General features: G+C 37.6%; 1 protein-coding gene across 1 annotated transcript in view; it reads right to left on the reverse strand.

The window, feature by feature from the left end:
- Positions 1–344: 344 nt before the first annotated feature.
- cxadr (CXADR Ig-like cell adhesion molecule) overlaps positions 345–16,858 on the reverse strand; it is a 55,117-nt gene continuing 38,603 nt past the window's right edge. Inside the window, exons 2-7 of the mRNA XM_067433387.1 lie at positions 15,627–15,796; positions 10,282–10,486; positions 4,836–4,991; positions 4,609–4,731; positions 4,260–4,398; positions 345–2,981 (exon numbers count right to left, since the gene is read on the reverse strand). Coding sequence (XP_067289488.1) covers positions 2,708–2,981; positions 4,260–4,398; positions 4,609–4,731; positions 4,836–4,991; positions 10,282–10,486; positions 15,627–15,796 — 1,067 coding nt within the window. The 3' untranslated portion in view covers positions 345–2,707. The remainder of the gene's footprint in view (positions 2,982–4,259; positions 4,399–4,608; positions 4,732–4,835; positions 4,992–10,281; positions 10,487–15,626; positions 15,797–16,858) is intronic.

Below are 16,858 nucleotides of genomic sequence, written 5' to 3' on the forward strand. Positions count from 1 at the left end.
CGGTACAAATTAGTTATTTGCAATGACTTGGCTGACTGACTCAGGCAGTGTGTTTTATGAAGCACCCTCAAGGGCATCGCTCCACATGCACCGAGCTGCAGGACTGTTCACTCCCACAGAAACGGCCTTCGCTTCTGATGCTCTTGGTCAGCGGAGCCGCTGGTGCTTTTTCGAGTCATTGATTAATTGTGGTCATTAGGTGGCGAGAGAATGGCCTCACCTGGAGTTAGAGGTGGAAATCAACGGGAGATTAAAATTAATCACTCTGAAAAGCGACAGCATCTCCGGTAGCCTGCAGAGAGCAGGATGCAGAGGGAATGAGTAAATATCTCAGGGAACCCGTGTAGAATAATAGCCATTTCATTTTTATTAAAAAAAAAAAAAAGCACACAAAAATAAAATGAAGCTTTTACATGATGTGCAAACTGAACAAACAGGAAGAGAAAAGTTATGTAATATTAGTAGTTTAAAAAAAAAGAAAAGAAAACATCTACAGTTAATATCATTGGTTGTCTTTTATCAGTAAGGAGAATTCACCATCTCTTTAAATGGCACTGTACAGAGAACTGGCCTAACATCTACTTTTATGAAATACTAAATGGGCCCCATCCAAAGAGAAAACTGATCTTTCAGTTCCAAGATGACGATTTGCACAGCTAGCAGGTAAAGGTTTACTGATCAAGGATCAGATTTCCTTGTTTACACTGGCATTAGTCTCCATGTTTAAACAAGCTGAACTGATCCTTAAACAGCACCCCAATTCTTAGAGGCTTAATAAATAAAAGCCCAGGGAAAATCACGAGTACGTGTGCTTTCAGGTAATGACAACATGTGTATAATAAATGTTAATAATACCTTATCCAGATGGTGGATGATTAGCCTGATCATCCTCATGTCCTTCATCACATTTGCAGCCTTAGTGTGCTACCCAAAGCGGCAACATAGTAAAGATGTAAAGACAAACAATCAAACGCACCTAACATTTACAGTAAATATATTTACACATTCAACAGGAACCCTGGACAAAAGACAAGCTGATTGTGAAAAGGCTGCTTTTGTATACAGACAGAGAGAGACAGACAAGCGTATAGTTGTTATACACAATACTCTCCCGTTAAACCAAAACCAGCATTGCTGAGAAAAAAAAAGAAAAAAAAAAGAAAAAAATACATTATACATATCAATATAGAGAAATATTTGTTGCACAGAGACTGGCAACAAATCATATAATGTTAAATTGTGCATTACAAATCACAAATCAATATGTACTTCAACTGATGTAATTGTTCATGTATTATTTACCTTGCACTGCTCACTCATTTGTGTGATACACCTGTTCATTACACCCAAAGTTAAAAAAGGCACAGAGTGAACAATAGGGTGACCCTGCGAAATAAAATATACAGTAATCCACACAATGAGGACTGTAATGTTTCTTCATGACAGGTGGGCATTATGGTGAAAACAGTGACTTAAGAGTGTTAATAATCATATATTCATACTAAACCTAAATCAAATCACTATTCATAAAAAAATAGTCTATTTTAAATCTATGGATTATCATCGTTTAAATTGACCTTATTCAATTGGTTTAAACTGGTGTGATGTAAAACAAGACCTTCATCTAATAAATAAACTGCAAACCAACACAAACTGACAATTGGCTTTAAAGCAAGATGTGTTGTGGCCAAGCCAAATGCAGGTTTAGGATTAGTATCTCTTGTTAAAGTCTTTAATCGGCGACATCTGTGATCAGCTTTTTTAGCCTGGCTGGCGCAGAGAAGTGGCGGTGGCTGTTAGTCTTTAAACTTACCTAAGTCTAATTGCTCAATGAACCGTATTTTACCACCCAGCTTAAGCATCTTTTGAAATAAACCCTTGAATCTTATTTTAACGACTACCACTATGCAGCAGTGTATGGGCAGTGTGAGGGGGAGGTTTGGGGGTGACAAGCCAATCTAATGACCAATCAGAGGTGTCTACACTAATCACTCTGACATGTACCGATTGTGGTTCAAAACTGACAAATGGTCCATACAAAAAAAAGCAAAGCAGGCTAGTAGTCACAGTATTAGCTCATTTTCATATAAATCACTTTCATATTAATATATACAAATCGCATGTAAATAATCTTCAATCCAAACAAATGTTTTTTTTAAAAACAATCCCGTCCAGATACCAAAGCTAACCCACATATTTTCCACAGACCTTTGAGTACATTTTTGCCAGTTTTTTGCAGCATAAAGAGAAAATATTGTCATAGATAAATGGGTTTAAAAAGTTGTCTTAAAATGTTTAAAACTGAAAGAAAAAAAGAATAAGCAGCGGCTTCTAAAACAGCAAACTATGGGTTGTACCACAAACATTTAATTTCATTTGATTTCATCTCTGGAGGAAACTTAATAGGCAAACAATTAAAGTGCCTTACATTAGATAGGGCCTTCTATTTTTAAAAAGAAAAACAAAAACCATCATGCACTGCATTATTTACAAAACAGGAGCAGGCAAATCAATCACCTTTCCGCATCCTGTTGAATAAAGTTTGTGAATGTTTGTTAAAGTTCTGGAAGTCAAATTTGATTTCATCGGATTTCAGCTCACTTTGATCTCTCTGCAGAGACCTTCATTTGCTCCTTCACAAATTCCGGTAGAACAACGAATAGAATAGTGACAGTCAAAATGTGCAGACACTGATCCCAGATCAGCTTTACACAATGGACCCATCCCTGTTTTGGGCAGGGATCATGACGGGGATGGCTCCCATGCGGCTGAGGTTGGGACCGGCCATTCTGCTAGGCGGGGGAAGAGGGGCGTGACTAGGGGGCCTCTCGTACTCATCAGAGGGTATTTTATCGTACTGAGGCTTGGTGTACTCATGCAGGTTGGAAGGAGACATGGAGCCCAGAGAGGAGCGCTGGCTGCCCACACTGGTGAAACTGCGCGCGGTAGAAACACGACTCTTTGGAGGGGGGACATCCTCTCTGTGGGAAGGAGAGGGGGGAAAAGAGTTTCCATTAAAAACCTGACAGATTTCTTAAAAAACAAGGTTGAACAACTAATATTACCTTAATAAAAATAAGTAATAATAATGAATAATAATAATAATAATAAAAAGGTAAAATTATCTGACATCAAATCACCTAAGATAGGTTCTCTCTATGATATAATTTCCCATTTTCATCTTTTGCATGTTAGTTAGATCACATGACTTGTACCACATAAGTTTGATATGGCAGACAAAAGTGTTTTTAAACATTAAGTTTATGCGATTTCGTTAATACACAACCTTTACAAAGTTTGCCATCTAAGTTATGCTTACCAAGGAATGTTTACCTTTTTGTGCTTACTTTTTGGGGATTTTTTGATGAACCACAAACTACAAAATTGAACTGTACATTTTATTCCAAAAAGTGAAATAAAACAAATAAAAAGTTTTTCCTGGTGAAAAGGGTTAAACGGAACATTGTGGACAGGTCAAGCCCAACAAAACATATCCTTCTGCCATACAAATAAACTTTGACAGAGGCAGTAATGGGGCACAATGAGGCTAGAATTGCAGCTGAGTCTAGATTTGTTTGGTTTGTTTTGGTGCTTAGGCACTCAGGCCTCAGATTGGCTAAATAAGACTATGGAGGGATTTCCAGTGTAGCCCATCAGGACTTGCTCTTCCCCCAACCTCCAAATTAACAAGTAATCAGCAGCAATAATCCATTACAGCACAGAACACGGCAAAAGAGAGAGAGACAGCGGGGTCTCCTCTAAGAGAAACTGGCTTATTTGGATAATCCTCTTTTGTCCTGGCCTAAGTGAGGCAGCGCAAGGCTCCCAGACAGAGAGTCCAGCTCTGGGGTCCAGGGGGGGCCTAATAAAGGGCCTGACCCACAGCCTGCCCCTTTACAGTGAGGAATGCCATTTCAATAGGCCGGGGGAGCGAGTGAGGGACAGAGGGGAGAGGCATTGATAGAACAGGAATCGACTGAACAAACAAACGCACAGAACTGATTACACCAGCCTTTCGTTTGAAGAAAAGAGGGGTGAGAGGGGAAGGGTGATCGCACCGCTAGCCATTTTCACTGGCCAGCAGCTTTGTTTGGTCATCAGTAAATGCGGGGGAGGCCCATGACTGAATAAAGGCTGAGTGAATCCAACAGACATGGGGACAGTGACACGTACCGAATGGCATCTGGGTCAAGACTCCCTTTCTCTTTCATTCTTACGTCCTTTCGTTATTAAATAAGAGACATTATGTCAGTTAGTACCTGATCTCATAGGCGATCTCCTTCTCGTACTTCTTCTTTTGGCGTGCACGGCAGCAGCAAAACACGATGAGGGCGAGGAGAATGAGAAGCAGCAGAACACAGATTACTGCAGCTGCTATGATGCCGGCTGTGTTAGTGGCTGCAAAGGACCAGAAACAGGGATTTTTATTGAGAGGTACAGAGTCTAGGACATAACCCATAAACCCATTCACCATAGTATAGTAATCAGATAATAAGGGAAAGACAAAAAGCACCTTAGATGCAAGTTGAAACTCAGCTACTGTATTTTGCCATTTACTCAGCTACTTCAATGTTTAAAGCAGAATAGGGCAGACTTGTGAAGACTCACGTTGTGTGACATTGACCACCACCATACACTCTTCCGTTCCAACACGATTTTTAGCAACGCATCGGTACGTTCCTGAAGCTGCCTCAGTGGCGTTCCTCAGACTCATGGTGCCCCCAACTGGATCTGTTCGCAGCAGGAGACAGATTATTAATTTTAACTTTGTCACCTGACAGCTATGAAGGTTTATCAAAAACTTCTTTCAGGTTACAAAAGTAAAAGGACCTTACCGAGGACTGCCAGAGGTGGCAGTAGTTTATTGCCTGTGGTTCTCTCCCAGGTGTACTGCAGCGGCTGTGTGCCCTCCACAGAGCTACACCTCAACACCATGTCTTTCCCCACCTGAGTTTGACCCTCTGCATTACATCTGGGTTTAGAGGGGCGCACTGAGGAAAGGAAAATAGGAAGGAGAGAAAGTTAGAAAAACTAAAACAAAACTACTAGGTGGTCTCATATCTAAAGGTTACATTGCAACTTTTCCAAATGAAAATATGCAGACTTGACAGGTAGCAATACATATCACTTCAAAAACATGATGTATAGTAAAATAATAGAAAAATACTATAGAATTTATTTTAATTTTTTGCAAATTAAATAATAGAAAAAAATGTTAAAAAATGCGTGAAACGATCAGACATAAAAAGGATAATTTATGGTAACAAGTTATCAAAGACTTATAAAAAAAACATACATAATCGCTACGAAGTGTGTACAGTCTTGACAGTACATATGAGCTATTAGTATAGCAGTTTAATGCATGAGATCGCATGTGTAGGCAATTATTTCAAAAAGGAAAACATTATCATTCCAGTCTGACCAGCTAAGGCTGAAATATCATATCCCACTTCACATATGATGCATCACAAATGTAAAAGATGAGTCCCTGAGGGTCTTCTCTCACACTCCACCCATATTCATTCTCACCGCATCATAACTAATCACAGCATAGGAAGCCATGATCAGGGTAATGGATACAGCTGCTGCTATTACAGGTGGTGCCAATCAACTTAATTAAAATCAGAGCACAGTGGGTGTCAACATTCTTTGAGATAAAAGAGTGAACAAATGCAGAAGAAGTGGGTGGGGAAGTGGCTGGCTATTGTAATAGTTTTTTTCTAATGAGATCTGCATTAAAAACAGCAGGCTTGAGGGAAAAAGTGGGTGAAATCTATGTATTTAAGGGAGGGCGGGATAGAAAGAGATATGGAAAGATAGTGAAAGATTGGATGGGGGAGGATGGAGAACATAGGGAGCTTTGTGTAGAAACCAAAGCCTGCACAAACAGACCCCCACCTCGCTTGGCAGGAGATGACATGAGAATTCAAAGGCAAACAAAACTCCAAATTAAAACCAGGAGGAGACAGATACAGAGCCCCATGTTTAGAGGCCAAAGACAAAACGAAAGAGAGAGTTAGAGGGCAAGAAAGACAGAAGAATGTCAATAGTTGCTCTTTGTGATTCCTCCCAACCTTGGACAGGGCGTTGGCATTTGAGTCTCCATCGACATCATCGTCTGATAATAGAAGCTGTAAAAACCGATCTCTGGGGCTGTTGGGACAGAGGCTTAGAGGCCTGAGGATTAACAGCAGGCAGGACTGAACAGCAGTTTAATAGGATGAGGGGTCAGAGCACAGCAGCTTCCACTGACGGAGAATTTAAATGTGTGGTGATGGACAGGTGGGCGGGAGAAACCAAGGTGTAGACTGATGGTCTAATGCGGTTTCTTAAACCAACAAACACATCTATACTAACAATATCTATCTGCTTCCTTATCAGTCATTACTTTCAATAAGGCAATTGTTTTATAGCTTAGTAGTGATATCAAGGCAAGCGTGTCGGTATTCTGAGGTGATCACACTCGACTGGTCAAAAAGACGAGAATAAAAACAAGAAAAAAAAGAAAAGTCAAACCGCCCGATGAAACTCCAGATGCATAAAGGCATGAAATGGAAAAAGGTCAAGCATTTTCTCTCTTTTTTGCAGGCAAGAATAGGATGGATTTTACATTTTTTCCAATTTGAACACTCAAAAGTTCACCGTAGAAGTTAATAATAAGGCAGCATATTTTAAGTGTTTAATCTGTAAAATAAGTTATGAGTTATGTTTAATTTAACAATTTAAAACATTCCATTGAGCTAATGTAACAAACCACCCTCAAAATGAACATTCTATAAGCAACCATTTAATGATTGTTTCTTTGCAATAGAAGTTCAGCAAAAAAGTAGTTTTTGGACAGTGGTGATATTATATGAACATTATTATTGTTAGAGATAGGCGAGTAGCATTGTTATTGTTAAACTATTTTCATTAATTAAATATAAAGCATTAAAATAATTAATAACAATTAATTGAAATAAAATAAAATAAAATATAAATATTACATGAAAAACCAATTTAATGAGACATATTGCTACAGCAACTAACTGAAAGTAGCAAAACTGATAAATGGGCTATAAACTGATAAACTAAATATAAAATGACAAAAGTGCATACAATTACTAAAATTAAAATCTAACAAATACTACATTAGTATATAAACAACACTTGTCTTTCCTTGTAAACCTTCCTTGTAAACTACATGCTCAACACCAAACATTCACCTAAACCAGGGTTTCTGTAGGTTTTATGAAGGAAAAGAAGACTTTTATAAGAACAATTAAAGTAGGAATAAACACGAATAAATAATTTATTCTCTAAATGTAAATGCCTAAGCACATAAAGAGTTGTATTAGTGACACTTCAAAGTTTGAAAATACAATTTCCAACAGATCTCCATAACCTAATTTTTACAACAACAAAAAGATAGGCTGAGAAATCTTGTGAAAGTGATTTTATGTTCTTGTTTTAAGCATAAAAAAATTAAATTTTGTTTAATTTCTCAGAAAACAAGACTTAATTTCTTGATTTTAAGGATGTTTCGAATTTGTACGAGAAAACAAATTTTGTAGTGAACGCAATTCAATGTATTATTACTACCATTATTACTACCACTTTGACGCTTCAAAAAGTTTGAAGAGTCATAAAGAGATTGTAAAACTAACCCATATGAATCAAGAGGTTTATTCCAAATTTTATGAAGAGACTCGATTGCTTTATATGATGATTGAAACTCTTATGGGTTTGGAATGACATGAGGGTGAGTCAAATGACAGAATTAAAGATCTTGGGTGAACAGTCCTTACTTTTGATTTATTTATTCAAAATTTGACAAATTCACTGACGTTATCATTATATAGTAAATTCCATTTTAATTAATGGATTTTGCAATTCCGTCCAGATTTTATGCATCGCAGAAATTAGGGCCCTAATTTCATGCTATGATATTGAACTTTAGACTTTCTGCTCCAATTTAAGACATTTATAAGGCCTTAAATTGTGGAAGGTAAACCCATATAAAGTTTCTCTGTCTCTGCATCTCCAGAGCAGAGTCGTGCCTCTCTGACGTGGCATATAGCACATACAGCCCCTTCAAGAGAATGCCCTTGGACTGCTATCTCTGATGGAGACACGTTTAGTAAGGAACACACGCACGCAGCCAGACAGCATCTGCTCTGAATGCAGGTACAGAGTCCCAGCGGTCATCAGCGATAGGATGAGGGTGGACAATGAAGGGAACAGGCGAAGAGAGAACAGCTGCATTCATCAACTGCTGAGAGCACAACCAATCTGTGTCCTTCCATCTGTCTTACAATGATCTACCTCCAATCGCCAGGTCGGCTCTTGCCAAACAGTCATTCATGTTAATAAATCAGTGAGCTTTAAGTCAACTAAAGTGTTTTACCTAACCAATCACTGGCTCACAATCTGACACTCAAGTCAAACAAACGCTCCCCTTTCACATCTTTTGAACACTTCTCTCGATACCCAATTATACTATAGCAAAAATTCTGGATCCCAAATATAATATTTAGATTTTTTCATTTTAATGTGTTAAAAATATTTTGCGCAATTAACACAGCATCCATTTTTCTGTCATACTTTAGCTAGAGGTATATTATATAAAGCACTCTTTTTAATGCAAATGTTTTTACATCATTTAAGCGCAACAAGTTAAAAGATAATGTGCTGTCTGTGAATGTCCTGATTCACAATATACATTACGTAGATTCCTCATTCGGCCTATCTATCTGTCTATCTGTCTGTCTTTTCGCACCAATTTTGACCTTACCAGATGGAAGTAATAGCGGATGGGAACACTAGATGAGATTCATCTGATATGAGGTTAAAAAAATAAAAGAAAAAAAACTGTTGGGTTTCTCACAGAAACCGATCGGTTCGTGTCTTAAGATATCAATGTGTCGTCAGGAGCAACAGGGTTTCTCTGGATGTTGTCTAAGCATGTTTTTTTTTTTTTTTACTCAGAGTTGTTACCCATTCACATGCATTATGACTGGCAGACTGAAACTGTTAAGATAAAAATCTTCATTTGTGTTCTACTGAAGAAACAAACACCTACATCTTGGATGCACTGGGGGCAAGCAGATAAACATCACATTTTCCTTGTTGGGTGAACTATCCCTTTAATAAGGATTATTATACATTTTATTTATTATTATTTATGCAGTGGCAACTGTTTGATAACTTTATTCAATTTCTGTACATGTCTAACAGGTAGGAAGACCACAGGTAAATAAATATGACATGTATTCTAATGGTTAATGTGAAGATTGTTTTAAGTTCACTTAAAATAAAAAAAATGTAAAGCCTAATACATGTTGAAATTGATAGCTTTCAATTATACTGTAATGTTGAATGTCTTGTCATTAATGTTTACAAAAAGTCAATTTTATAGAGACTTCAGTAATAGTATTAATATCCGTGATACTGACCTTCATTCATTTAAAGATGCCATTACTATAAATAAAAAAATATGGTCTAAGTTTTTTCAACATTAATTTGGAGAAAAACTGTAAAATTAGTACAATATAAAAATATTAACAACTCCTGTTTTTAATCCCGATTATTTACAGAAAAAAAATTATATAGGGATAATTCTTTGATTAATAGAAAGTTCAAAGGAGAAGCATTTATTTGAAATAGATCTTGAAATTAAACGCCAAACTTTTGAAAAATATTACAAAAATCACACAATTCACTCAGAGAACGTTAATTTTAGGGATTTCAGAATTAAAAATTCTTCTTTTTCCTGTTTCTTTTTATCTTACAATTACTGCCATTCATGCATCCGTAATGCAAATACACATCTCGGTCGTGTGGTTATTGAGTTTCGGGAAGTGACGCCACTGTCGTCATGTTGTTTGGGGAGTTGCGTCTGATGACCTTGTTTGGCGAGATTGTGTTTGCCTAGGGCGTTTTTGTCTCTGCACTAGTCGACACAACAAGGAACAGGTGATTTTTCACACACGGAGTAGCACTGATGTCACATTTGCTGTTGACAGCGATCAATGCAGACCCTGAAACAAGGCCTGTCAGAAGGCCTGTGAAATCAAACTTTATTGTGCGTTTATGGTGCAGATCAATACTTTGTCACTCAGGACTTCCCCTTGTGTTTTACAGCTCACCTTCCAGAAGGAAAAACAACACACACAAAAAACTACGGGGAGATGTTTTTCAAAACAATGTCAATGAGCAGTTTTGACTAAACACGGTTAGAGCTTGGTTAAGACATTAATTATCCAATTTATGGCATTTACAAGCTCATATTTTTCCACTCACCCATGACGGTTAGTAGGAACTTCCTGCTGCCGATGCCAGGAACCTTCTTCACCTTGCACTGATATGTGCCTGTATCTGTGGCTTTCAGGCCCATGATGTTCATGGAGGCATCACCATTTTTAGGGTCAGGGGAGTTGAAGTGCACTCTCCCTTTAAGAGGTTCATAATAGTGTTCAAATGCCCTGTCACCAGAGTACACGATCACCTGTGGGAAGAAAAGGAAAAACAACTAGAGATTAATATTTAAGTAAGTAAACATTTATTGATGTAATGTTGCTTGTGGGTGGGAAATTTTATTGTGTAAATAGTGTGTCAGTGAAAGGTCAAACCAATTCAGATTCAGACTAAAACCAAATTTTTCTGCTCTTGAAAGTCAGTTAGACAAACACAGTGATATTCCTCATCTCAAAAACATCCTTCAGCACAAGTGAAATATTTGCCCTTTCAAGTCAACTTGAACAAATTGTTTTTGTTGGGCAACATTAACACCTTGTGTCACAGGGCAGGTATATATTAAACAAGCCAATACTCAATACATGCTTCCATCTTAAAAAGCTAGATTAGAAGAGACAGTACAGGTCTGTTTCTGGCTAAAAGACACATGGGAATAGTACAAACACAGATGCACAGAGTCTTGTCCCTCATGGAGGGAAAATATGGAATCTATTCAATAGTCCACATCCCCGCCACTTCATTTACATGATGATGGAGAGGCGACGGCCTCCCGTAGCGTCTTGCATCAAGCTCAACAGTCCTTAGAACGCACCTCAGGGCAACGGAACAAAAGCTCAGAGACACATTTAGAATCCGGATAAATGTATCAGACAATAATCAACACATTGGCAAGGAAGGAAGGAAAAAAAAATTGAGGAAAGGGGGGGAGGGGTACAGGGCAGAATCTTTTCCTCATTCTTTCTCTCACATTCAAACATCTGCAGAATCTAAAAGCATCGCGTTCAAATTATCACTTAGTAAGCAGGCATAATACATGCCACCTGGAGTCTGCCCAGAGGAATTCCAGGCAACATCCAATAACATCTGTAAAACACTCCATGTCAAATAACTAAAATGTAATAAAAAAGGGATAAGGAAAACTTGCTGAAGCAACATACAGGTACTATATAACTACTTCAATTTCAAAACGTAACACAAAGTCTGCTCAAGGCAGAGACCAAAGTATCCAAAATACGATGAAGCTTGCATTCATTTGTGAGTGCAAAGCCCACATCTCAAAATTAAAAATAAAATCAACAAGCAATGAACAGATCCAGGTTCTGCCTTTATTGATAAATGGGCTAGGGTTAAATTGGGTTAGGGAAATTTCAATTTCCTCACAACTTGCAGTTTCAATATTTACAAATCAAGTCTTCAAGGACAGCGTGTCTTTTTATAAAAAGTATGTACGTGTTTACTTGTGCATCTTGTTTACACGTGTGTGTGTGTGTGTGTGTGTGTGTGTGTGTGTGTGTGTGTGTGTGTGTGTGTGTGTGTGTGTGTGTGTATGCCTGTAGGTGTGTGTACTTCCTCTAGGGCCACATCAGGCTTGTTTGAAATGCAAAGCAGCACTGAGTCACCTGTGTTGGAGATCACTCTGCTTTATAACCCGGGCAGTTTCTGTAGGCCTGCCTGTCTACATCAGTGTCTACACTTAACTGCGCAAACAGACGCTGCTCTGACCCGCAGTATATGCTACCTGGAACTAGTGCATGCACCAACTATCACAAAGCCTTTACATTTGGGAAACACAGATACAGAGAGAATCAAATAAGCAATAAAGTACCTTATTTAAGACCATTCAACTTTCTTAAATTTGTTGTATATATATAAAAAGGTGTTTGTCTTTGCAATCTGTTTATTTACAACGAAGTGACTTGCTTTACCCCAAAAACATCTTTTAATGGTAACTGACAGGGTATAACTATCATTGTTTCCACAAAAATATTATGTAAGAAATGTTTCTTGAGCACCAAATCTGTATACCACAATGATTTCTGAAGTATCATGTGACACTCAAGAGTGGAGTAATGGATGATGAAAATTCAGCTTTCATACTACTCTGACAAATCATGCTGCTTTAAAATATTTCAAATTAACTAGACACTTTCTCTGACTTACACATACATACATGAAAATGCAAATTTTCCAATTAATGCTAAAACAGCCACTGGGGTAATTTAAAATAATCGTATCTCCTTTTCTATATGTACGCAATGATAAAATCAATGCTAATTTACTTCTATTTTCTAAACAATCATTTTGTTTTGCAGTTCCCATTGTCACTCTCGGGCTCAATCACAGCAGGACTATTGTGCGATTGCAGGTGTCACGTAAGAGATTATGGAGCCACAGTGCATGTCATATACAGTGAGTGTCACCCCCATTTCCCATCCATTCTTCACTATAATGCTAACGCTAATGACCAATGCAGTCTTCTATGGAATTCATGTACTCGTCAGCAGCGTCCCACAAACAAGAGAATCATTTACACTTCACTGTGTCAGAAAGACCTTCACAATGAATACAATCATTGGAAATTTGGGGTTCTGCATTCAAGGTTGATTCATTGTTTCAGTTCTTGTACTTAGAAAAAAAAAAGAGATAAAAAAAAGAAACTGGTGTTGAATATAAGATAAAACATTTTCCTTCAAAAGGAAGCCTTGTGTGTTTGTGTACAGTGTCAAGCCCTCCTTTTAATATCTTGGATCAAAAGAGAGAGATGAAAAAGAAGGCATATATGTCTAAGATACAAACACTGGGCAATCGGGTCTTTATATGTAACTGCCCTTTCATGTTTTGACTAATTTAATAGCCCATGGCCAATCACTGAAGAAAAATTAATTAAATTGAAATATTTTTTGTTTGACGTTATCAAGATACCTAATGGGTAACAGAACATGCACTACAATTCAAAAGTTTGGGATTAGCAAGTTTTTTATATATATTTCTGAATTATTCCCACAAAGGCTGAATTTATTTGATCAAAAACACAGTCAAAGTGTAATACTGTGACAACATACATACACATTTCATCTATAGTATATTCAGTTTGGAAACCTTTTTCTTTTTTTTGACAGATGTTTCTTATGCTCATCAAGCCTGCATTTCTTGGATCAAAAATACAGAAGAAAAAAAAAACAATAATATTGTAAAATATTACAATTTAAAATAATGGTTTTCTATTTTAATATACTTTAAAATATAATATTTCTGGGATGCAATGCTGAATTTTCATCAGCCATTGTATTTAAGTCTTCTTGAGTGTCACAATCTTTCAGAAATCATTCAATATGGATAAAAAGTTTTAAAAAAGGGAACAGCATTCATTTAAAATAGAAATATTTTTTAAGGGTTTTAGGACCCTTGGTTAATTGTGTTTCGAAATAAATGGCTTAGCATACCTAATCCATTGCATGGCTTGAAGACAATTATACATCAATTATACATTATATAACTACGGTGCACACACTTAATTTGTCTTTGTGTGTTTGCTTGCACGTGTTTTGCGCATCAGCCACATGCACCTCAAAACTACACATTCTAATGAGGACCTTGCTTTAAATGACCAGATGAGTTATCAAGTAAATTATTCCTTTGTTGAGTAATCATTAGCATCCTTATTGCTGACCCAAACTTTTCAATGATAGTATACATTACATTATCAGGATAGGTTTATAAAAGAAAACCTTCAAAATACTTCAATATTACCATAAACAGGGCAGGCCATATTTGCCATTCCAAGCACAATATAGCTATATAAATGATCTGACAAAATGTGAATATGTAGATACTCTAATAATAGCTGCCAAAGCAAGAGTAAAAGCATTGCAAAGCACTGGACCAAGAACTGGGGCACAGTAACTGTTGGAAATTTCCAAAATACAAAAAACATGGACGTAATCCACGTTCAACCTTCAAATTCTTATAAACCATTAAAAACGATGAAGTGGGTCAAAGACAAATCTCAAGTCCTGGGGCAAAGCCTGGTAGAACAGAGGGGGAAGAGTGCAGGTCTATACCCATGAGGACGACCCAGCAAACACCAAACTGAGCAATTGAGGGGAACAGAAATGTGAGGAGAAAGGGAGACTGATAAAAATAGAATGAAATATTAGGTGCAAAATGACAGAAGAAATGAAGGAGCTTTGAGGAGAAAAAAGATGGGAGTAGAGAGAGTGTGTAAGAGAGAGGAAGATAGGAAGAAAGGTGCAAGGATACCAAAGGGAGATCGACCATCGAGGGCTCCTGACCCAATTCTGTCCCCAGCTAAATGCATAATCTCTGGAGAGAAAGAGTATGAGGTAATCTCTGCATGAAGGGGCTGCAGTACACAAGCAGAATATCTGGCTGCTTACTCTACCTGCAAGCCCAATATTAAGGTGAAATCAGCCTTTTGTAAAGAAGTGAGGAACGGTTTAATTATGGTCTATATTGTCTATATTATGGCATTTTTGTGAATGCAGGAAAAAAAAGCAGAGCCTCTGTAGACCACAATTCACCTATAATCACTTAGACACACACACACACACACACACACACACACAACAAAACATCAATACATAGCGTCAACTAAGAGCTGGCAAAACAAATTAACTTCAAATTTTATGTGGAACCACACACACATCCATCCAGTGAACTTAACAGAGCACTAAAACAACAGGACTTCATAAAACATTGGGTGTTCATAAAACGCCCAATATGGTGTGCTGCATTTCCCTCACTGACAGATGTGGTACTCACAAACCAGCACCTGCTCGTTGCAGATCAATGCAGGCAAAAATGTAGAGCGAAAGGTCAACCTTTTAGGACTATCCCACCCAAATACCTCCATACTTGACATCTAAGAGGATCTTGAGTGGACTGCACACTAAATAATGTTGTTTAATCATTTGGGTTTCAATTTTTGTCAGTGTTTTATGGAAAATGCATAGTAGTTGCAAGTACCCTACTGCTGCACCAGGTGTGAAAGCTCTTTTTCCATCGGCTTCTGCTTTTGTCCTAACCGAGCTGCCTGATTTGGGGTGGGGTGTGGCTAATAGTGATTTTTAACAAGCTCCATGTTTGACACAGTGGGACACAAAGCATTAGATCATGAGCTGCTCATACGTTTGTGAACACATGACGCAGAAGGAATGTTATGACACAACAAAGGCAGTCAAACTAGATTTGTGAGTGTGTTGTTTCTGAAAACAAGAACTTGTGACAGAAAAAGAGGCAATGGAGCACAAGGGACAAAGTCAAAACTAAACCTCCCAGAGGCTTTTGAATGAGACATCAAATACACTTTCATCTAAAGAGACATTCTCTCTAACATACTTTAGACAATGTAATTGTAATGAGATACTCACCACTTTCTCTTCTTTCTGGTTGTCAGAGGGCTGCAGGCTCCACTCAATGTCCAGAGGCCCAGAGTCATCAGTAGCAAGAGTAAACTGACAGTCCAGCTTCACAGTCTCTCCGCTGGCTTTCTCAATGGATGTGGGACCAGTGGAAGTGATCTGTAGCCCACAGGCCGAGCCTGAGAAGAACAAAAAAGATAATGCTTTTTAACAGCAATGAAGATGCAGCTTATTTTCTAACAATCATTTGCATCACCCTTGCTTCTATAAATGAGGACAGATGCGTGATTGGTTTGCATGGAAACCCAGACAACAGGTTATTTCAATAAGCTGATTTGTGCGAGTTATCAGCATACTGACTGATTTCTGTGGTCGGAGAAACTGCATACTGTATGTTGAGATTGTTTATTCTTGGAATGAACATCATTTAGAAAATTACAACTAACAAAGCAGATAACAGTGGAGTTATGTACAGCATAGCTCAATAGTTAGACTTAAGCATCAAAAATAAAGCATCTGCCTGTAGTAATGCCAGGGCTCTAGAATGCGACTAAAAGGTTGTGATTTGCAACCATTTTTCCTGCCTGTGCGAGCAAAATTTGTTAGCGGCCATGCTAGTGCGACCACCACAACATTGCTCAACATAGAATGTAGTAACAATTTACAATGTGTTATTTTTAATGTGATGACCAAAATATTTTTTCATCCTTTAAAGATTACCCCAATTTGTAAAACTAAAAAAAAGTTTCAAGGTGTAGAAAAGCTTGCACTTAAAAATAAAATAAAATTACCAACTGTAACCAGTAGGTGGCTCCCAGTTCCACTTCCTTATATATATTTTCAATCGTTTTGCACAATGTATTTCTTTAAGTCAAGTCTATGTATTACCACGGCATTAGGGATGTGGCGTTGAGGAACATTCCCCACCAGTTAATCGACGTAATACCAGTATCACGACTGGGCTTTTAAATCCCTAATTCTATCTAACGGAAAGTGTTATTAATGCCAGAGCGGCCGTGTTAATGTTAGTGCGGAGCAAAGCGAGTGGTTTCAATGCATTCCTATGAAAGTTAAGCTTCCAAATGCATGAACTGAAAATGCACCAGTGCGCATTCACCATGAATAACAGTTCATCCATAAATACACGCTCTGAGAACGTGCTCGTTTTAGTTTCAATCTTTATTAGTCAAGAATGACCAAAATTTAAGTTATATGAATTTACCTCTATATGAAGTCTAACT

Source organism: Pseudorasbora parva, chromosome 23 (genome assembly GCF_024679245.1).
Source record: "Pseudorasbora parva isolate DD20220531a chromosome 23, ASM2467924v1, whole genome shotgun sequence".
Lineage (NCBI taxonomy): Eukaryota > Metazoa > Chordata > Actinopteri > Cypriniformes > Gobionidae > Pseudorasbora > Pseudorasbora parva.